General features: G+C 35.5%; 1 protein-coding gene across 1 annotated transcript in view; it reads left to right on the forward strand.

The window, feature by feature from the left end:
* Nucleotides 1-1,155: 1,155 nt before the first annotated feature.
* The window catches only part of LOC142242840 (activated Cdc42 kinase-like), an 83,336-nt gene continuing 60,662 nt past the window's right edge, over nt 1,156-23,829 (forward strand). Inside the window, exon 1 of the mRNA XM_075314361.1 lies at nt 1,156-1,930. Coding sequence (XP_075170476.1) covers nt 1,927-1,930 — 4 coding nt within the window. The 5' untranslated portion in view covers nt 1,156-1,926. The remainder of the gene's footprint in view (nt 1,931-23,829) is intronic.

Here is a 23,829-nt window from a genome sequence, read left to right on the forward strand (position 1 = left end):
CATAATAATCCCCCAAAAATTAAAAATTTCATCCATATCCTAAAATAATCAAACTTTTATATGAAAATCTTTTTTTTTTGCTCTTTTAAACTAAGCGTCCTAGAGGGAAAAAGTGGTTGTGTGTTCACCCCTAAAAAATTTAAGATTCCGTCAAATTAAATAAAAAATCCAAATTTATTAAATTAGTTTTAAATAAAATAAACTTTGTGAATTTTTGTTGTATATAATTATTTTAAAGTTGTTTAATAATATAATTTTTGGAAACATAAACTTGAACTTTTTTAGAAGAATTGATTAAATTGTGTAGCACATCTAGTCCGGCGATACTAGAGCTGTCATTCGGGATTAATGCTGTCCCTAAATTCATGGATTTTCGGGACAGGATTTATCCCGAATCCCGGGATTATAAAAAAAATAATCCAAATGTGTGAAATATTTGGCTTTTTTGGATTTTTATTATTTTTTTTATTGATTTTTATTAATAAATGTTTTATTATTATTGGCCCAATTTGGCTTATTGTATTGTCGTAATAAATTGAAATTGGTGTCTTCACAGGGTAGTGTCGACTGTGATTGATGCTTTTCATCTGCTATAAGATAAGATATACGCGAATATCTGGTGAAACTTTGGATGCCTTGATATTTTTAAGATGTTACTTAAATCGATTAAGTATAAAAAAGAATCCTTAAAATTTGAATGAAATAGCTTTTAATTTATTTTTGCCTTCATATGTTTTATTAAGTAGCAATTTACGTTTCTTTTGTTACTTTTGATTAATGTACAATACTTTTTTGATGCTGTAGATTGTTATTACTCAAAATATTTAAAGCATCCTGAAAATTTCGAGATTCCGAAAAAAAATCCCGGCATCCCCGGATTCAATATTTAGAAATCCCGAATCTCGGGATTTATAAAAATCGAATCCCCGAATGACGGACATAATCAGTACCGGTCTTTTGTAACAACTATGAGTCACCCTATTGATTATATTCACTCGTTAAATAATATCGTTCCATTGCTACGTTATACGTTAAACGCATACGATTTAATTTAAGTAACCCTAAGAACTCAGCCGTCTGCTAATGGTTGCAACAAATAGGCACAACCTGAATGAATAAAGCAAAACAAATAATGACCATCAACCATGGGCAGAACGTATTAGTAGCTCAGTCGGATGCGGAGCAATAAAGTGCACATACAAAACAAAATTTATAAACAATAATTGCTATATAATTAAGTAATGCAAACATCAAGTAAATGTAACAACACCAACACAAAATAATTAATTTCTCAGTGAAATAGTGAAGAAACTATCCAAACAAATATGCATATTGTATGGAATAAAGAAAAGCTATCGGCCTCCAACTCCCTCCGTAGAATGAAATGATGTATACCAATAAAAATGTGAAGTAATATTGTGAATGTGTATTCCTGTATTCCGAAAAGAAAATCATAGCAATTTTATCAATAATAATTTAAGTGAAAATCAAGCTCATATATATTAGTGAAGAGATATAATAAAGTGCGGCATGTTTCTAGCTAATGGAAGTAATGGTCATAGGCACAAAATTTTGTTGAGAAATATCAGTGTCCAATAAGATTTGGCATTAACTTTATTATCCGGCATATGAAGATGTCTAGTGTTTAAATCCCATGCTGCCTTCTTTTTCGATCCTAATAGAAATTTGTCACAACTCCCTTTAGTTTTGGATCGGATCAGTTATTGACGCCATCCATACTACATTACTTGATAGAATTCTTGGAAGAGTGCAGTCACCGCAATTCTTAAAAATATTTGCAGAATAGCTTCCGGCAGCACAACAAGCACAAGCACCATTATAGCACAACAAAAATAGCATCCATCCATCGTTCCATAATTACACACTCCTGTTGGTTCCTGTTGTTGTCGCTTTGGTGCAATAACAATGGGTAAGTGGAAGGAAATATTGAATCTTTATTTGTGTGGGGAGAAACAAAAAAAAAAAAAGAAGTGGTGAATGTATTGTTCTGCGTTTTGTTGTTTTTTATTGTTGTTGTATATGTGTTTGTGTGTTTTATTTTTTAATGATTTTCTGGATGTTGCTGCTCTTGGCGATTTTGTTGTTGGGTTTCTTTTTCCTCTCGCTAACTGCCACTGCCTGTGTTAAAACAAAACACAAAAAAAAAGTTTGTCGAGTGTTGGCTGGCTGGTTGGCTAGCTGGATGGCTGTTGATGAACGTTGGTTGGAAAGTTTTCTCGCTGTGTGCGGTATTGTCAAATGGAACATGTGTCCCATTTTGGATTTGCCTTGTGTTCATTGTTTTTGTTTTTGTAGTTGTTGTTGTTTTCTGTTCTTAAACCGTATGTTGTATTTTATCATAATTAGATTGTTGTACTGATTTACTTTGTTGTTTGTTGTGTGTGCATAGGCGAACAAAGTGGCATCCAAAGTCTGAATGGGTCTAGCCCGCTTTATATGTTCATGGGAGCAGTAATATATAAAATCGTATATATTATTTAAAAATACATCCAAAGTTTCTAAAAATGGCCCGAGGGGGAGGTGTGGGCTTATAGATTACTCACAAGCGTAGACAAACACACACACAAGCTCCACAATGGATAATAGCGAATAAGAACAAACGACCAAGATACCAGAGAAGGCTATGGCGTATCATTTATCGCACAAGAGGGCCAGCCGTTAATGGATAAGCTTTCATTCATAAAACCCCCTATGAGTTGGAATGTTTGAGGTTTTGTTTATGATATAGGCCTACAACAAAACAGTTTCAAATTCTTATTTTTTTTTGTTCGAAGGCCATTTTCGATGCATGAAAAAGTATTTTGCAGACATCAGCAGCCATTTGTGTTATTTCACATTGTTTTGATGTGAAGAGTCAAAATCAAGCCCTTTTTTGGAAGAAACTACATCGTAATGCTAAACATAGATGTGGGGTACGACTATCGATAGTAATATGCCTATCTCAACAAGATGACCAACCAGTGTGAACTTCAGATTGTTAAACGAATTCAAGAATGACTGTTCTCAATGGATCTTCAACTTCGATTTCAAAGTTGAGAGATTCTATGAGATTTTGAATAGTTTTGTGTCTGACAATCACCCAAAATAGGGACTTTCCTAAACCCATAATTGGAAAATTTGTATTTGTATTTTTTGTCATTAACCAAAGTAGCCATTAATAATTGAAAATACTTTAACTTTTAGGATTTGGGCAAGTATAATTCGAAAGTAGAAATCGAATATGAAATCAGTTTATTTATAGGTTAACATTGTGAAAATTGAGATTTAAGCTGAAAGTCTGATTTTGGGCAGATTTTAGTATTTGGGCCACTGTAGCAAAAATCGAAATGGGGGATATACCAAGTACTGGTTGTTGTAGCCCCTAGTAATTTATGTATGAAAAATAAATAGGGAAAAATAAAAGACAAAACATACAAATTATTAGGATTAGACATTTAGCCCTCTACATCCAGTTCGTGGAAGCGAGCTGCCTCTATTGGATGAGGACACGCGAAGAGAAACATCTTGAATTGCCGAGTTCAGAAGGGAGAGGTAACTATTTAAGTACTTGGAGATCAGGGATGGAAAATGCAGTACTATAGTACTTTTTTCAGTACCGTAGTACCTCCGCTAATGATTTAGTACCTTTTGTGTAGAAATTTTTGAGCCGATATCAGATTTATGGTATAATAGTTTTGACAAAATATTTTCAGAAAATCTTTAATAAACTTATTTGTTAATAGTCTTTTTAAAATTTGGCAAACCAGACTAGTTCATGGAAGAAAATCTCGATTTTTTAAAGCCACAGTCAAAAACATGCACGAACACTTTCTAGATAAGAATTTATCGATCGCGTACTAAAATAATCTACCAACATTTGGAAAAAATCTTACCATAAACTACCAAAAAAATATTATTTTGCAAAAATGTATTTTTCAGAAAGTTTTGTCAAAATTTTACGTCTACAGAAAATTTTGTCAAAATTTTATTTTATTTTTTGTCAACATTTTATTTCTATAGAAAGTTTTGTCAAATTCTTATTTCTATAGACATTTTTGTCAGAATTTTATTTCTGATGAATATTTTGTCAAAATTTTATTTCTATAGAAAATTTTGTCAAAATTTTATTTCTATAGAAAATTTTGTCAAAATTTTATTTCAATAGAAAATTTTGTCAAAATTTTATTTCTATAGAAAATTTTTTCAAATTTTTATATCGGTTGAACATTTTTTTTAAATTTTATTTCTATAGAAAATTTTGTCAAAATTTTATTTCTATGGAAAATTTTGGCAAAATTTTATTTCTACGAAAAATTTTGTCAAAAATTTATTTTATTTATCTATGTTTTTGGTACTTTTGTTGAAATTTAGTGAAAAGTACTTTTTCGCTCAAAAAATACCCTTGTACTTTCTTCAAAATTGTATTTTCCATCCCTGTTGGCGATACCCCATCTTAGCTTAGATAGCACCGACCTGGTTTCTCTCTCTGATCGTCGATAATAGATGGTGGTAGTACAACTCTGCACAGGTAGTAATATAGCCTTTTGAACCGCTGCCGTGTGTGCCGGCCTCAATGGCGTCCTTATTCACTCATTACTGTCATCGCCGATCAAGTGTTTTATTGATATCTTCTTTAAAATCAAACCGAGTGGGCTTGCTTCTTTCGGTTGGTACCCTCCTGGATGTGGCATCCGATAACATTTTGGGCTCATGCTTCTCTGGTGTTTTAGAGTGACCTCCAGTGGCAATCAACACTAAAGCATTTTGCACCGTTTGAAGATTTCTACATTGGGAGCCCTAACGGGGCTGCATAATCGATAAGGGACGACCACGAATGTGGGTATCGAGTTCCAGGTTAACTCCCTTGGTCCACGATATGAAAATGGTGGCCGTCGACTTAGGGGCAGAAAGTTTCAGATTCCTGTCGACAAGGAAGTCCCTAAGTGAAGGGAGGTAGTCATTAATCCTCATCTCAAGCTCCCTGATGTCCCTACCTTTTGTCACTATGGAACGGTCGTCCGCGTAGGTGAACCCTTGAACATCTGATGATGGGAGGGGAGCCCTAGCCACATAAAACTTTAAAAGGAGGGGGACAGTACACCGCCTTGAGGTACACCTTGTTTATTTCTCCTAGGCGAAGATTTTTTTCCTCTGCATTGCACATAGAACTGTCTGCCTGCCATGTAGTTCGCGAACCATCTCTTAAGATTATTAGAAAGGCAGGTTCCCATAATATCTCCTAAGAGGGTGTTTCGAACGCCTTAGACATGTACAATGCTACGAGAATCGAACGTCTATGCGGCCTCTTACTATTCAATCCCTCCGTAATGTTGGCTGTTAATTCGCACAACGCAGTGGTCGTACTCCGAGCGGAATCCATACTGATGTTGATGCCAACATTAGATGTTCTGTGAAGTAGGGCAGTAAAATAGCTTCCAGAATCTTCGTACCGGAGAAAGAAGAGTAATTGGTCGATACGAGTCTCCAAGAGGGTCCTGCTTTCCTGGTTTCAAAACTGGAATAACCTTCCCTATTTTCCAAATGTCTGCTATTTCGAAAATGTTGAGGCACACATTGAAGCTATGGGCCAGGAATCTAACGCCATTCTCCCCAATGTGCTTCAACATCCTCGAAGCCAATCCATCTGGGCCAATTGCTGTGGAGCTCTTGGTGGCCTTTATCGCCTGCAGCACATTCTGCTGACTGATGACCAAAGGGTAGCTGTTCTGTCTGAGTGAACGGAAGACTGGCTTTTGCTTTCTGTTTGCACGATCTACTGTCCGGGGTGCTCGAAAGCATTCGCTACACAGGAGTCATCTTTCGAAATTTGCTCCGGATGGTAGACCACAACCGTTTGGATCCAAGATCGGACTCCTCTAAATGCTTGCGCACTTCACTCGTTTGTTGGTGGCCACAAGACAGAGATTCGGGATCCTGCGGTCAGCTGGATCTACTTTCTGGATCTCGTCCCACTTATCTTCCACTGGTTGTTGTTGTAGCCCTTCGGAGTTTGTATTTTTGAGTTTTTAGGGAAAATAGAAATACTCCAAATGGAGGTTTGCAGTCCTTGGACAGAGTTGAAAGCCCTGTGCCCGCCCCGAGCCATAGACCCGACTGCAACGAAGCCACTTTGAGTTTTGGTTATGTACAATTTCATGGAAAGGATATGTACCTGTTACCATAGTCGTATATCACATTTGACAGATAGTGCTTTTCATATCTTCCTTTTTTATTATGGTATAAACATTTGATTATGTATTCGTATCAAAAATGTAATTTTTCTTTGAATACAAGATTGACACCATTTTTTTGTAAAAAACTTTACATATTTGGATGAGCAACATCGTGTGAACGAACATTATACAAAAAGTATATTTTTTGGGTTCCAACACATTATTATGTGATCATAATGATTTTTAATTGAAATTGCTTTTGTTTTTATTACAAAATTATTTATTACATATTTTTAGTTGTTTTTAATTTTGAATAATTTAATACGGCCAATCTAAGTCTTAGGTTCCCCTCCCATTGATTGGGCTGAATCCAAATTAAGTTTAGTTTAAGCTATCAGATTACGGAACTACAGTGACTAAAAAAAGTATTCGTTTTTTTGCTTTCTTCAAATCAAATGTATTTTTTTGTAAACCGTTTAACATTTATATATCCTCCACCATAGGATTGGCCATATTGGACAACTTTTACGTATAGCCCCCATATAAACCGACCCCCAGATATGGCTTGCGGAGCCTCTTAAAGAAGCAAATTTCATCCGATCCGGTTGAAATTTGATACGTGGTGTTAGTATATGGTCTCTAACAACCACGCAAAAATTGGTCCATGTCGGTCGATAATTATATATAGCCCCCATATAAACCGACCCCCAGAATTGACTTGCGGAGCCTCTTAGAGAAGCAAATTTCTTTTTTTTTCGCTTTTACGTATAGCCCCCATACAAACCGACACCCAGATTTGGCTTGCGGAGCCTCTTAAAGAAGCAAATTTCAACCTATCCGGTTGAAATTTGGTACGTGGTGTTAGTATATGGTCTCTAACAACCACGCAAAAATTGGTTCATATCGGTCCATAATTAAATATAGCCCCCATATAAACCGATCCCCAAATTTGAGCTCCGGAACCTCTTTGGGGAGCAAAATTCATCCGATTCCGTTGAAATTTGGTACATTACGTTAGTATATGGCCGATAACAACCATGCCAAAATTGGTCCATATCGGTCTGTAGTTATGTATAGCCGATCCCCAATCACACAAAAATTGGTTCATATCTCCAAAAACAATCTATCAACATTTTATTTCTATAGAAAAATTTGTCAAAATTTTATTTATATAGAAAATTTTGTAAGAATTTTATTTCTATAGAAAATTTTGTGAAGATTTTATTTCTATAGAAAATTTTGTCAAAATTTTATTTCTATAGAAAATTTTGTCAAAATTTTATTTCTATAGAAAATATTATCAAAATTTTATTGCTATAGAAATTTTTGTCAAAATTTTATTTCTATAGAAAATTTTATCAAAATTTTATTGCCATAGAAATTTTTGTCAAAATTTTATTTCTATAAAAAAATTTTGTCAAAATTTTATTTCTATACAAAATTTCGCCAAGAATTTATTTCTAAAGAAAATTTTGTAAAAATTTTATTTCTATAGAAAATTTTTTCAAAATGTTATTACTATAGAAAATTTTGTCAAAATTTTATTTCTATACAAAATTTCGCCAAGAATTTATTTCTAAAGAAAATTTTGTAAAAATTTTATTTCTATAGAAATTTTTGTCAAAATTTTATTTCTATAGAAATTTTTGTCAAAATTTTGTTTCTATAGAATATTTTGACAAAATTTGATTTCTATAGAATATTTTGACAAAATTTGATTTCTATAGAAAACATCCCATCCCATCTTCATCTCGGAATCCCATTTTAGCAGCGCTGAAGTGAAGATTTTCTTTCAAAATGTTTAAATATGTTTGAATACATTTTGGCATTCATTATCCCATCAAGAAAACTACGCTTCCAAATCCAAGTGCTGACATACAACCACCATTTTTTGCACTTTTACTTTTTTTATTTTCAAGGTTTCCCCAGGCTTTTGCTTGAAACTGAATGTAAAATTTCCAGATTTTACTTCTCGTAATCATTTGAATAGGTGGGGGTAAAAATCTACAGATTTTTCATTTCAAATCTTAAAGAAGCAAATTTCAACCTATCCGGTTGAAATTTGGTACGTGGTGTTAGTATATGGTCTCTAACAACCACGCAAAAATTGGTTCATATCGGTCCATAATTAAATATAGCCCCCATATAAACCGATCCCCAAATTTGAGCTCCGGAACCTCTTTGGGGAGCAAAATTCATCCGATTCCGTTGAAATTTGGTACATTACGTTAGTATATGGCCGATAACAACCATGCCAAAATTGGTCCATATCGGTCTGTAGTTATGTATAGCCGATCCCCAATCACACAAAAATTGGTTCATATCTCCAAAAACAATCTATCAACATTTTATTTCTATAGAAAAATTTGTCAAAATTTTATTTATATAGAAAATTTTGTAAGAATTTTATTTCTATAGAAAATTTTGTGAAGATTTTATTTCTATAGAAAATTTTGTCAAAATTTTATTTCTATAGAAAATTTTGTCAAAATTTTATTTCTATAGAAAATATCAAAATTTTATTGCTATAGAAATTTTTGTCAAAATTTTATTTCTATAGAAAATTTTATCAAAATTTTATTGCCATAGAAATTTTTGTCAAAATTTTATTTCTATAAAAAAATTTTGTCAAAATTTTATTTCTATACAAAATTTCGCCAAGAATTTATTTCTAAAGAAAATTTTGTAAAAATTTTATTTCTATAGAAAATTTTTTCAAAATGTTATTACTATAGAAAATTTTGTCAAAATTTTATTTCTATACAAAATTTCGCCAAGAATTTATTTCTAAAGAAAATTTTGTAAAAATTTTATTTCTATAGAAATTTTTGTCAAAATTTTATTTCTATAGAAATTTTTGTCAAAATTTTGTTTCTATAGAATATTTTGACAAAATTTGATTTCTATAGAATATTTTGACAAAATTTGATTTCTATAGAAAACATCCCATCCCATCTTCATCTCGGAATCCCATTTTAGCAGCGCTGAAGTGAAGATTTTCTTTCAAAATGTTTAAATATGTTTGAATACATTTTGGCATTCATTATCCCATCAATAAAACTACGCTTCCAAATCCAAGTGCTGACATACAACCACCATTTTTTGCACTTTTACTTTTTTTATTTTCAAGGTTACCCCAGGCTTTTGCTTGAAACTGAATGTAAAATTTCCAGATTTTACTTCTCGTAATCATTTGAATAGGTGGGGGTAAAAATCTACAGATTTTTCATTTCAAATCAAGGCGTTATTTTATTATTTTCTTGGAAACTTACACGAGATGTTTATGATTCCTCTAAAACTGAAATAAAAATGGTTCTTTTAAATCCAAAATGTTATCTAGGTAGAATCTTTAAATTTATCTTCGGGAAGCGTACTGGTTGAACTGATCTGCTTGGGAGAATATCTGTCATAAAACCCCCTGGAATTCTACATATTTTCAAGAAGAGTTTTCAAAGGAAACTATTTAAGATTTGGCCCAGGCGAACTTACTGCTGTATATACTTTTTTAATGTATGCTCGGTAAAATAAATAGACTTGTAAAGTCGTTTGGAATATAGTTCAGTATATGTTGCATCAATTTTCGATTCGACTAAGGCATGGATTTCGATTTCGACTAAGACGTGGATTTTGTTGATTTCCAACCTTCAATCCCCAAACCATTTCCCTGCATTAGGAATAATTTTCAATGTAAGTAAGCCCAAACGCAAATGATCGTTTGAAAACAATGCAATAGTCTGCCGGTAAAGATAACTATAATGTAGTTAAAATGTCTAGTCTACAAGATATAATACCATTGTGAACTTCCTAACAGTTTGTGTCAGCTACTTTATATCACACTTCAGCACCGGGAAATTGATTATTTCAATTTTGTTTTAGTCATGTAAAAAAAACTCATTTAGCAACGTCCTGATTTCGCAAACAATATAGTTTTAACTTTAATGCGGAAATTTGTTCATTTCCCACTATAGCAATTGAAAGGCTCAGTTGTGTGTAATTATTTTACAACAAAATTTAAGAACATTTTTTATAATGTCAAGTATTTCAATTGGTCATACGAATGATAAGAATTTTTCCAAAGTATTTGTGTTTTTGGAAATGTTCCGCATTCATATTCACAGTTACGCACATTTATAATAAACATCCATATAATCCAACTGTGATGTCAAGCATAACTCCCAAGGCGACGATTAGTCATCCTTTATTTTTTCCTACTAAAAGATTAAAGTACATTGAAAAATCCATATCCATTTCGTTTGGAATAAAATAAGAAATACATAAGAAAAGGCCGAGCCTTGTGTGCGAATATAAACTTTTATTATCACAAATTGGGCGGAATTAAATTGGCTTTGGCATGTATGGTCGTTGAGTGTGTGTGCGTATATATATGTTTGTAGTTTTATCAAAGACCATATAAACATTTAAATACGCACAAAATTGCCAATGTTCGATAAATACAAATATCTGAAGAAAAAACTACCTTCATATTGGCGATTCCTCAATGTACAGTAAGGAGAAAATGAATTATATCTCAATTGATTTGGAGTTATTAGTTTTACATAGAGAATTTTCCAGGTTGGCTGATAATTCCCCGGCCTAACAAAGAAAACCACATTTTTTTTGTCAAAACTCGTTTTTATTATTCAACATAGTTCCCTTCAAGAGCGATACAACGATTATAACGACCTTCCAATTTTTTTGATACCATTTTGGTAGTACTCCTTCGGTTTTGATTCCAAATAGGCCTCAGTTTGGTCGATCACCTCTTCATTGCAGCCAAATTTTTTCCCTGCGAGCATCCTTTTGAGGTCTGAAAACAAGAAAAAGTCACTGGGCCAGATGTGGAGAATACGGTGGGTGGGGAAGCAATTCGAAGCCCAATTCATGAATTTTTGCCATCGTTCTCAATGACTTGTGGCACGGTGCGTTGTCTTGGTGGAACAACACTTTTTTCTTCTTCTTCTTCATATGGGGCCGTTTTGCCGCGATTTCGACCTTCAATAAAAAAATAAAAATTATTCCATGCGCATCCCAATAAACAGAGGCCATTTCTTTGCCAGTGGACTTTTGAGTCTTTCCACGCTTCGGAGAAGGTTCACCGGTCGCTGTCCACTCAGCCGACTGTCGATTGGACTCAGGAGTGTGGTGATGGAGCCATGTTTCATACATTATCACATATCGACGGAAAAACTCGGGTGTATCACGAGTTAACAGCTGCAAACACCGCTCAGAATCACCAACACGTTGTTGTTTTTGGTCAAATGTGATCTCGCGCGGCACCCATTTTGCACAGAGCTTCCGCATATCCAAATATTGATGAATGATATGACCAACACGTTCCTTTGATATCTTAAGGCCTCTGCTATCTCGATCAACTTCATTTTACGATGATGTTTTCGTCGGTAACCACCTCATTCGGGCATCCACTGCGTTCACCGTCCCCCGTGCTCATTTCACCACGCTTGAATTTTGCATACCACTCAATTATTGTTGATTTCCCTGGGACAGAGTCCGGAAACTCATTGTCAAGCCAAGTTTTTGCTTCGACCGTATTTTTTCCCTTCAGAAAACAGTATTTTATCAAAACACGAAATTCCTTTTTTCCATTTTTTCACAATAACAAAAGTTGCTTCACAAAAGACGCTCTATCTCATAAACTAATTGACTTACAGACGTCAAATTTTGACACGAATCATTTGAAGGTTGGTACTATATAAAAATAACATGCATTTAATACTAGCGACGCCATCTACGTGTCAGACCGGGGACTTATCATCCAACCTGTTATTTCCTAACACTAATGCTATGTGGACGCGGATACTTCCGGATGTATTTGCATAAAATTTGCAAATGTGGTAGCGCTTATTGCCTCTAGGAACTGGCGAATGTCAACGATGGCGCTTTGAAAGATTGGAATTAGAGGGACAAGTAGGCGACAGAGAAGTGCAGAACCTAATAGAAAAATTGACGACAGATGGCGTTCCAACGCCATCGCGAAATATGTAAAACTCCAGGAGTGATAAGGTTTGGGTTTTTAGCCGGTATTATCGATATACATAAAGGGTGATACGGTCAAAATTTGGTCAAGGGAAAACGCGTGTAAGTCGGTGAAATCGTTTATTTAAAAAATCAAATTAAATTTCTTTTTCAAGTTCAATTAGTATAAAATTCAGGAAAAATATTCAGTTAGGCTTTCGTTTTTCCAAATCCGAATTGCCGGGCCTCACGCTTAACACCTGCCATCAGATTTTGTACAGCCACCTTGTCCACCTTCTTCGCCGCAGAAATCCAGTTTGCCTTGAACTGCTGCTCGTCCTTAGCAGTTTTTTTGGTATTCTTTAGGTTTCGCTTGACAATAGCCTAGTATTTCTCAATTGGGCGGAGCTCTGGCGTGTTGGGAGGGTTCTTGTCCTTGGGAACCACCTGCACGTTGTTGGCGGCGTACCACTCCATGGCCTTTTTACCGTAATGGCAAGATGCCAAATCCGGCCAAAACAGTACGGAAACCGTGTTTCTTCAGGAAAGGCAGCAGACGTTTATTCAAACACTCTTTCACGTAAATTTCTTGGTTGACAGTCCCGGAAGCTATGAAAATGCTGCTTTTCAAGCCACAGGTACAGATGGCTTGCCAAAGATATTTGCGATATTTCTTTGCGAACTTCGACAGTTTTATGTGCTTGAAAATATCTGCTACCTTTCCCCTTCCTTTTGCCGTATAAAACTCCTGTCCCGGAAGCTGTTTGTAGTCGGCTTTGACGTAGGTTTCGTCGTCCATTACCATGCAGTCAAACTTCGTCAGTATCGTCGTGTACAGCCTCTGGGATCGCGCTTTGGCCGTCGTATTTTGTTTATCATCGCGATTTTGAGTCACTACTCTTCTTGCTTGGACGGCATTTTGACAACTGAAGAGTGAATTCCAAAATCAAAATAGGAGCAACATTCTACACACACAAACCTTCAAAATGAGGAGTGTTCAGGTTTTTTAAATGCAAAATTGAAAGAAATACGTCAAGTTTATATTGACCAAATTTTGACCATATCACCCTTTATATCGTTCGAGTCCGGCATACGACTAAACACGTTCTTGTCAGATGTGTAAATGGATTTTTACCTCTTACTTCGAGCATACTAATATGCACTTTTTCTTATATCTGGCTTTTATATCGATTCACAAACTAACATACATATCTTAGATTATAATATCTTTGAACTTTATTAGAGATTTAAATCTTTGAATGTTTTTCAATGGTCATTTAAAAAATCTTTTCAATACATAACATTTTTGCAAATGGTCATAATTCAAAGGACCGTAACTAAACACAGCGTTTTCTCTACAATACAATATTCATATACATGTGTTTGGATTGGTTGGTGTGCCAACCAAACGAATGGAGTTCATGAACTTGATAGTGAAAAGAAAGTAATATACGAAACAAATGTTCATCCAATGTACATCAATTCTTTGATCACATTAAAGTACATTTTCCAAGGATTTTGTATTGGTAGTCTGTTTTATACTTATTTTCCACTAACGTTTCAGAAAGACCATTTATCTTAATGACATTGGGCCTGAATCTTATAGCCGTATCCTAACGATGCGTCATACATCCGTGGTTCGTCACTTATAGTAGTGTTTTCTAATGGTTCGATAACACACAGAAAAAAATTACTGATTCAATCACGAAATTAATCGATCAAATTTCCTTTTTAAATGAAATTTCTTCAATTACGAATTGTTTTGAAATAAAAACTATATCTGTTTAAAAATTACGTAATATCTTTCGGCACTTTTTAATAGTTACTTGTTAATTTAATTAAAAATTGAATTGATTTTGGTAGAAGAACTCAATTAATTTTTAATAGATTCAATATGTCGAAAAACTCAATTAATTTTTCAATTGAGAGTTTATACTTTCACCCACTTTAATTGCAACATGTTACATATACACTGAAAAAAAGCATGACCGTTTCCAAAGATTTTGTCTTTACTTTAAAAATTTTGGTATTGATTCCGAGCCAAAGCAGCGTAGAATACAAGTAAGGATATTTTTAAGACACAATTCTCTTTTAAATTTGGGTTTTGTATACTTGCTTCTAGGAAGCAAACTTTAATTTTTCGATTTTTCAGCTTTTTTTCTTCATATGCTATCAAAGTCCTTTAAAAATAACTTTATTTTCCAAATTAAGACTCGTCTTCCAGTAAAAATTAGACTATGTTTCAAGTAAAAAACCTCTTTATAATACAGTGTTGAAAAACATGTCCTATATTAAAACGATTTTTTGCTTTGTAGTCAAGATGCAAAAAGACAACGAATTTAAAGACAATTTCATTAAATTTAAAGATTTTTTCTGAATTATTGAAGTCTGAATTGGCCCATTTTTTTTTCTTTCGTGTTAACAGGATGGCTGATAAGTCCCCGATCTAACAAAGAAAAACACGTTTTTTTTTGTCAAAATTCGTTTTTATTATTCAACATAGTTCCCTTCAAGAGCGATACAACGATTATAACGACCTTCCAATTTTTTGATACTATTTTGGTAGTACTCCTTCGGTTTTGCCTCAAAATAGGCCTCAGTTTCGGCGATCACCTCTTCATTGCAGCCAAATTTGTTCCCTGCGAGCATCATTTTGAGGTCTGAGAACAAGAAAAAGTCGCTGGGGGCCCGATCTGGAGAATACGGTGGGTGGGGAAGTAATTCGAAGCCCAATTGATGAATTTTTACCATCGTTCTCAATGACTTTGGCACGGTGCGTTGTCTTGGTGGAACAACACTTTTTTCTTCTTCATATGAGGCCGTTTTGCCGCGATTTCGACCTTCAAACGCTCCACTAACGCCATATAATTGTCACTGTTGATGGTTTTTCCCTTCTCAAGATAATCGATAAAAAGTATACCATGCGCATCCCAAAAAACAGAGGCCATTACTTTGCCAGCCGACTTTCGAGTCTTTCCACGCTTCGGAGACGGTTCACCGGTCGCTGTCCACTCAGCCGACTGTCGATTGGACTCAGGAGTCTAGTGATGGAGCCATGTTTCATCCATTGTCACATGTAGACGGAAAAACTCGGGTGTATTACGAGTTAACAGCTGCAAACACCGCTCAGAATCATCAACACGTTGTTGTTTTTGGTCAAATGTGAGCTCGCGCGGCACCCATTTTGCACAGAGCTTCCGCATATCCAAATATTGATGAATGATATGACCAACACGTTCCTTTGATATCTTTAATGCCTCTGCTATTTCGATCAACTTCTTTTTACGGTTATTAAAATCATTTTGTGGATTTTTTTTGATGTTTTCGTCGGTAACCACCTCTTTCGGGCGTCCACTGCGTTCACCGCCCTCCGTGCTCATTTCACCACGCTTGAATTTTGCATACCAATCAATTATTGTTGATTTCCCTGGGGCAGAGTCCGGAAACTCATTATCAAGCCAAGTTTTTGCTTCCACCGTATTTTTTCCCTTCAGAAAACAGTATTTTATCAAATCACGAAATTCATTTTTTCCACTTTTTTCACAATAACAAAAGTTGCTTCACAAAAGACGCCCTATATCACAATCTAATTGACTTACAGACGTCAAATTATGACACGAATCATTTGAAGGTGGGTACTATATAAAAATAATATGCATTTAATACCGGGGACTTATCAGCCAACTTGTTATGATACCTATTTCTTAGTGAAATCACTTAATTATAAGGACAATACGACTTCATTGAAAAGTTTATAGACTTTTAGACAAGGAAATAAACTTTATATTAGAGAAAGGCATCTTCTATCCTAAGCAAAATTTGCATTCGTATTTTAAAGACATGAAATCTTTGACCTCACGACATTATTTTTTTTCAGTGTAAGTTAATACTTTTTGTCAAAATGAAGAAAATGTATTAAACATAAAATTAAATGTTTTTTGTTCAAATGATTTTGTTGATATTTTCTGTGTACACTTAAAATAAAATTTACTTCGATCCAAAAGTTTTTACCTTTCCTTAGGGATTTGGTTAATTATTCCGATTCCAAAGATGTATCTATTTTAAAATAAGGTAATTTTTGGGAAAATGTGTAGCTTTAAATCTAAAGGGTGATACGGTTAAAATTTGGTCAAGGGAAAACGCGTGTAAATCGGTGAAATCGTTTATTTAAAAAATCAAATTAAATTTCTTTTTCAAGTTCAATTAGTATAAAATTCAAGAAAAATATTCAGTTAGGCTTTCGCTTTTCCAAATCCGAATTGCCGGGCCTCACGCTTGACACCTGCCATCAGATTTTGTACAGCCACCTTGTCCACCTTCTTCGCCGCAGAAAGCCAGTTTGCCTTGAACTGCTGCTCGTTCTTAACAGTTTTTTGGTCTTCTTTAGGTTCCGCTTGACAATAGCCCAGTATTTCTCCTTGGGAACCACCTGCACGTTGTTGGCGGCGTACCACTCCATGGCCTTTTTACCGTAAATGGCCAAATCCGGCCAAAACAGTACGGAGCAACCGTGTTTCTTCAGGAAAGGCAGCAGACGTTTATTCAAAAACTCTTTCACGTTAATTTCTTGGTTGACAGTCCCGGAAGCTATGAAAATGCTGCTTTTCAAGCAACAGGTACAGATGGCTTGCCAAACCAGATATTTCTTTGCGATCTTTGACAGTTTTATGTGCTTGAAAATATCTGCTACCTTTCCCCTTCCTTTTGCCGTATAAAACTCCTGTCCCGGAAGCTGCTTGTATTCGGCTTTGACGTAGGTTTCGTCGTCCATTACCACGCAGTCAAACTTCGTCAGCATCGTCGTGTACAGCCTCCGGGATCGCGCTTTGGCCGTCGTATTTTGTTTATCATCGCGATTTGGAGTCACTACTTTCTTGTAAGTCGATAGTCCGGCTCGTGTTTTGGCTCGATGCACGGTTGTAGACGATACACCAAGCTTATTTGCGGCATCTCGGAGAGAGAGAGGTTAGGGTTTCGCTTGAAACTACGGGCAACTCTCTTTGTCGTCTCAGCGGCTTCCGATTTTCGATTTCCCCCCGATCCAGACTTCCTGGCTGTCGACAAACGTTCCCCAAACACTTTAATTACATTATAACGGTTGATTTGGCAAGTTTTAGTGATTTTGCCAGCTTTGCGTGCGAGCAGCTCGGATTTTCGCGATGCGCGAGCAAAATTTTGATACGCTGCTCTTCTTGCTTGGACGGCATTTTGACAACTGAAGAGTGAATTCCAAAATCAAAGTAGGAGCAACATTCTACACACACACACACCTTCAAAATGAAGGGTGTTCAGGTTTTTTAAATGCAAAAGTGAAAGAAATACGTCAAGTTTATATTGACCAAATTTTGACCGTATCACCCTTTAATGCTGAAGCATTTAGGAACACTGGGAGTTGAGTATTTGACCAGACTTCTCAATTTGTCCTTGGAATCACTCATTATACCCGATGTCTGGGGTGATTCCTGTTCTGAAGCCAGGCAAAGACTCAAGTAAAGGCGAATCGTACAGGCCGATATCCCTTCTCTCGCCAGTAGCCAAGGCACTACTCCTCCCCAGCCTTGTGAAGAATTTTCCAGCTGCTAATCACCAAAATGGATTCCGCAAAGTACACAGTACGACGGCTTTGCATGCCATTTCAGCATACATTAATGGAGGACTCAAATCACCATCTTGTGAATGGGCAACCTCCACCCAGGAATGTAATGATTGATCTTCGCCTTCTAGAGCGTGAGATCCAGCGTTATAAAAAAGAGCCTCTAGATCGGGCAAAATAGCAGTCAGTTCTGAACAGGATTCATGAGGATATTGTAGCTGAAGCGGTGAGAAGCTGCAAGGTTAATCCTGTTCTCAGAGCTCGACCACCGCCTCGGAGGAGAGAGACCTATCACGGCAGATCAGGGTAGTTTTAGCCTAACTAAGATCAGGCAAGTTCCGCCACCTCAATTCCTACCTATCAGTGATTGAATGCAGCGTCACTGACGTGTGTCCCATCTGTAATCATGGGTCACATGACACACGTCATATTTTCGCTTGCCCAGCTAAATCTACCCGTCTCACCACCAGATCACTCTAGACACATTCCATCCTTGCCGCAGAGTTCCTTGATCTAGTTACTAACTGAACTACCAAAGCATAGAGTAAAATGGATGAAACTACATTAAAAACTGTTACAACAACAACTAAATTTTTGTCTCCGGCGGCCGATATACATTTGCCCACTTTGCAACGGGCAATTATCCATTATAAAATCAATTTAAAGTTATACGCATGGTAATGACTTTACAATTTTATACAATTTTGGCAGAAATATAACAATTTAAAAAAAAAAAACTGATTTATGTCAATATTTGTGGTTAGTTGGCGGCTAAGTGTGAGTCGAGATGTGTCAACATATTCGGCGGTGGATCCGACTCGCTAAGAAAGGGTCGGCGGCGAGACTTCGTAACTTCATTCTATGGGTTTTTAACTACTTCTTCCCTAATTTTTCTTACTCCCACATTATAGGGTCATCTTAAAAAGTCGTTTATACTTTGCAAACTATTTCGTTTATTTTGCACATTTTTTGTTTTCAAAACGAAATTGTACTTCCATTTTTTTATCGTTGAAGACATTTGGAGATAGATTGAAAAAAAAATTACATAAATTCCCCTCTTTCTTAAGTTAGCTGAGATACAATTTTATATTTAAAATTCTACTTCTTAAACTATACACTGATAAAATTAACATAATATTATCCAACATAAGTTTTGGGATACGCAATATACATAATACCAAGGAAATTTTTCTTTAAAATAAAGAAAAAATTAAATTTTCGAACTTATAGTCTCTTTGTGTTTTGTTGATGAATTCCGTTATCTCTCTCATTGGCTGCCTTTATTTCTTCTGAATAATCTATTGCTCTCTCTCTCTCTCTCTTTCCAAACATATTTATGTTTACACACAATTTAAGAATTATTATATGTTTGCACCAGCACATAGAACATTTATAAAAATTATATGTCCCAAACATAATATCGCCCCCTCAATAAAACAATAGCGTATACGAATATCCACCATTATTTTTTTATTGCAGAATAAGAATCTACATAATCGATTCTAGATCTGGTCAAAATTTGTTAAAATTCTACTTCCACAAAGTTGGTCAAAATGTCAATTGAAAAAATTGTAATGCTGTTTTTTTCTAATTTGGTTGAGCTTTCGATAAAATATACAAGTATAGTAGGGATATGGATCCAAACTATGTAATGTACTTGGGTGTGCAAAGTTCCTAAGAACAAAAATAATAAAATAATAAAGCATCAACTTGGTTTGAGTTTAGAACGTACGCACGTGCTTGTTAAGCTAGTCAGTTCGGGAGATGTGGGCGGGGGTCTTGTTCCAACTGCAAACCTAAACCATTACAAAAAAAAAAAATTCACGTGCGCAATAATTGCCCAAAAAAAATCATGATTCCTATGGCTTATTTCGGAACATAGATGTTAAGCTCCGGGCCTCTTTACCCACCCATCCTAAATGGTTTTTTTCAGACGGCCAACATATTCATAAAAAAAAACCCCAACAACAACCCTTTACCTAAAACGCCTTCCGATTCACATCAACAAAGAATTATTCCATTTTAAAATATTTATTACAAAAAAAACAAAAACAATTCAAGTAGCTAGGTCGCCATTATAATTCTAGGATCTCAATAACCAAATTCAATATATAAATACACATATAGATATTGAGTGGGCGGGGCAATATTCAAAAAAGTATGGGGACATAACTCTTTTTGTATTTAATTTATTAGTGGGTTAAAGAGACTTAAAAGTGCTTATAGAATACTAAAATTCTCTTAAATCTCTTTGTACTGAAAAAAAATATATAGTATTTTTTTTTTTTAAATTATTTTTTTTTTCAAATTTAAATCACTAAATAACTTTTCAACATGTATCAAAAAAAAATTATAAAAGTCAACTTACGGTTTACATCAGCAGTACAGCATCCAACGTTGCAAGAAGGCCCCCGTGCGATGTTTGATGTTTGCTGGATCGAAATAACTATATTTGGTATTTATATGAAATAACTGTGATACATGTTAAGGAGTTAAAGTGGTTGCAAATAAGAACTAGCAAAATTAATAGTAATTGAAATTGTTTAGGATAGAATTATAAGAATAAATTGAAATGTTAGGAAAAAAATTGGGTTTTTATCGAAGAAACAACGAAAACTGAAGGTGTTGGAGGGTTTAAGAAAATTTACGGTGTTGGTTTAGAATAAAATCACTAATAGAGCCGATAATTTTGTACTTAATTAATACGGACGAAAATTATTGATATGTCAAATTCATGGTGCAGGGATTCTCTTTCCCAGTTTAAGATTGAACTTTTTTGAAAATTCTGTCTTCGCCGGGTAGCAATTAAAAATCCATTTAGATCTGCGACAAGAAACGTTGTATTTTAAAAACTCCTTCGTAAAAACTTCTCCAGTCTCTCGAAAACCCGAGGTCACCTTTTTCCCCACGTGGTCCGGTTTCCACGTTCACGTATTCTAGCGTGGTGAGGTTTTGCGATGGACACGTTTCAAGGGCACTTCGTCGAGAGACTGCCCTTTTGTATAAATTGTATATTGGCACGGACGAAAGCCTTTAAAAAAAATGGAAATTTTTCCAATTAAATCATATGTCATATCACTAGGACGAAGTTTAAATTACCTTTCGTACAAGGCCAAAACTTGTGTGGGTTCGTTTTCACGTTAGTGAACAAATTACAGTTTTTCTTGTCTTCTAATTCTAAAGGAAAATCGAAAAAAAACCGTGGGAGTCACTTAAAACTATTCTTTCCGCAGAAAAAACACAGTGTAACTACCTTTAAATCTTTTCAGAATAAAATTAAAAAGAATAGTGTATAAAGAATACCGTTTTTATTTAATACAACGCAATTACAATTCTGACACTTTTCGTTTTATGATCGAATGATCTTGCCGTTGTCTTACTCGTTAGAATTCTTAACTGAAAAGAATCAGTTATGTTGAAGCAAATAATCACACAGCCCCCCCGATTAAAGGCGTTTCAAAAAAATAGGAAAAAAAATGGAAGAAGAATAAAATTGAAATTTCTTGTCTTCTGTCCCTCAATCTGCCTAGCCTATTCACACACTATGAAATTAGCGGAACAGAAGAGAGTAGCCGTATGTCTCTCAGTGTCTCTTGTGTCAGTGATGGAAATTTGAATCATTGTACTATTCACTATGATGTAAAGAGTGTAATAGAAAATACTCTCTTGAGTAAGAAATTCAATACCAATGATCAAAGCAAAATAAATAACTGCATAGATTTAACTACAGCCTATGGTATGGTGTATTACAACACAGGTATTGGGTTATTGCTTGGAGCAAGAAGACAATAGCTGAAGTCACTCCTTGATATCTTTGGCATGGAATTTCCCAATATATTTTCCTGACATGTCCTCAAGATCATAATAACACGTCCCATGCTTTGCTATTACGCGGGCCTTTTCGAACTGGTTCGCAAGTTTACTATTGAAATGCTCAACTGCCTTTGATTGTGCAAAATTTCTGCGAAATACGATTTGTCCTACCTTGAAATCAACAGGCCGAGATCTTAAATTATATGTCGCAACATTTCTATCATATGCCTTCCTAATGTTTGCCTGTGCTTTCTGACGAATCAATTCCAATTTCTCGTCTTGCCTCACATCTATAGAACTGTCATCCAAAAGTTGTAATTTCCGTAGCAGAGCATACGATTGTCCATTAGTCATCATATTCTGTCCGAAGACTGTAAAATATGGAGAGAAGCCTGTGCTGGTATGTCTGGAGTTTCTCAATGCACAGCTTATGGAAGAGAGTTTAGCATCCCAATCTTTCTGATGAGGTTTCACATAGGCCCGTATCGCCGCAAGCACTGACCGATTTACTCTCTCACTAGCATTTGCTTGTGGAGAGTAAATGGCTGTGAGGTTATGGGATACTCCATAAGAATCCAGAAATGACTTAAATATGTGCGACTTAAATTGAACACCATTGTCCGTAGTTATTATCTCGGGTACACCGAAAATGTGAAATATGCGCTTTTCTAAATATTCCACAATAACGTTGGCTGTAAATTTTCTTATGGGTTCCAAAAAATGATATTTCGACAAATGGTCCAATACAATGATGATACCGATATTACCGAAGGACGATCTCGGATATGGACCCAATAAATCCAAATACAATTTTTGGAAAACTCGTGTAGAGACATTTTGTTGTCCCATAGGCGGTCTTGATATTTTATTGGTGGCTTTGGTTTGTTTGCACACATCACATGACAATATATACTCAGAAACCTGCTTTGCCATTTTAGGCCAAAAGAAGAAACTTTTCAAACGTCGCAAGGTTTTTCCGACGCCTCCATGAGCAGATAGTGGATGGTCGTGAGCTCGCTTTATGAGATCAGAAGTCATAGCGCGGGGAACCCAAAGTTTCCATGACATTTGTTCCTGGATTGGGTCTCCGGTAGCATGTTCGACACGTTTGTAAATGAAACCGTCTCGAATTTCAATATCTGGCAATTGCCCAATGTTGGAGTGAAATTTCTCAATAAGGGCCAAATACTCAGTCGATTTAAACTCTTCTGATTCTAAATTTATTTCGATTGAGTTATCAATCTCACTACAAATAATGTTATCAATATTGACAGAACAAATTTCATCCATATTTTCCGAGAACATTCGTGATAATGAGTCAGGCACAACGTTTTGACTGCCCTTGCGATGCCTAATTGTGAAGTTGAAACCTTGAAGCTTCAAGGCCCAACGGGCAAGTCGACCATGTAAATCGGTTTGACCCATTAGCCACTTTAGGGATGCGTGGTCAGTTATGACCTCAAATTCGTGGCCTTCCACATATGCACGGAATTTTTTGATGGCCATAACTGCCGCCAAACATTCCTGCTCTGACACCGAATAATTTCTCTGTGGTGTTGTTAGCTTATGACTCATATAAGCAATGGGGACTTCGTCTCCCTCATCATCTCTTTGAGCAAGTACAGCCCCAATTCCATATTGACTTGCGTCACATTGAATTGAGAACGGTCGAGAAAAGTCTGGATTGTGCAATACAGGGGCGGAGCAAAGAATATTCTTTAAGTGCTCAAAAGCCTCTTTTGATTGTTCAGACCATATAAATTTCCTGCCCTTCTGAAGCATATCTGTGATTGGTGAAGTTATCGTGGCAAAATTTCGCACAAATCGCCTATACCAACCACAGATACCTAGAAATCTTCTTAGCTGACGAACGGATGTTGGCAAAGGGAAATCACGAATCGCCTGAACTTTTTCAGGATCCGTTTGTATGGTACCATACCCAATTATATGTCCTAAATACTTCACGTGTTTAAGCATAAAACGACTTTTCTCAACGTTAATTGTCAAATTCGCCTTTCTCATATGTAGTGCAATTTCATGAAGTAACAAAATATGTTCGTCAAAAGTCTCTGTGATTAGGAGTAAGTCATCCAAGTAAATGAAAACTTTTGTACGCAATTGAGCCGGTATGACTTTATCCATGAGTCTGGACATCGTCTGTGGCGCGTTACACAAGCCAAACGGCATGGTAACGAACTGGTATAGGGGTCGTCCAGGTACAGTGAAAGCCGTCTTCTCCTTTGACTTTTCATCTAATGGAATTTGCCAGAAGGCGTC

This window comes from Haematobia irritans, unplaced genomic scaffold, assembly GCF_050003625.1.
Source record: "Haematobia irritans isolate KBUSLIRL unplaced genomic scaffold, ASM5000362v1 scaffold_8, whole genome shotgun sequence".
Classification (NCBI taxonomy): domain Eukaryota; kingdom Metazoa; phylum Arthropoda; class Insecta; order Diptera; family Muscidae; genus Haematobia; species Haematobia irritans.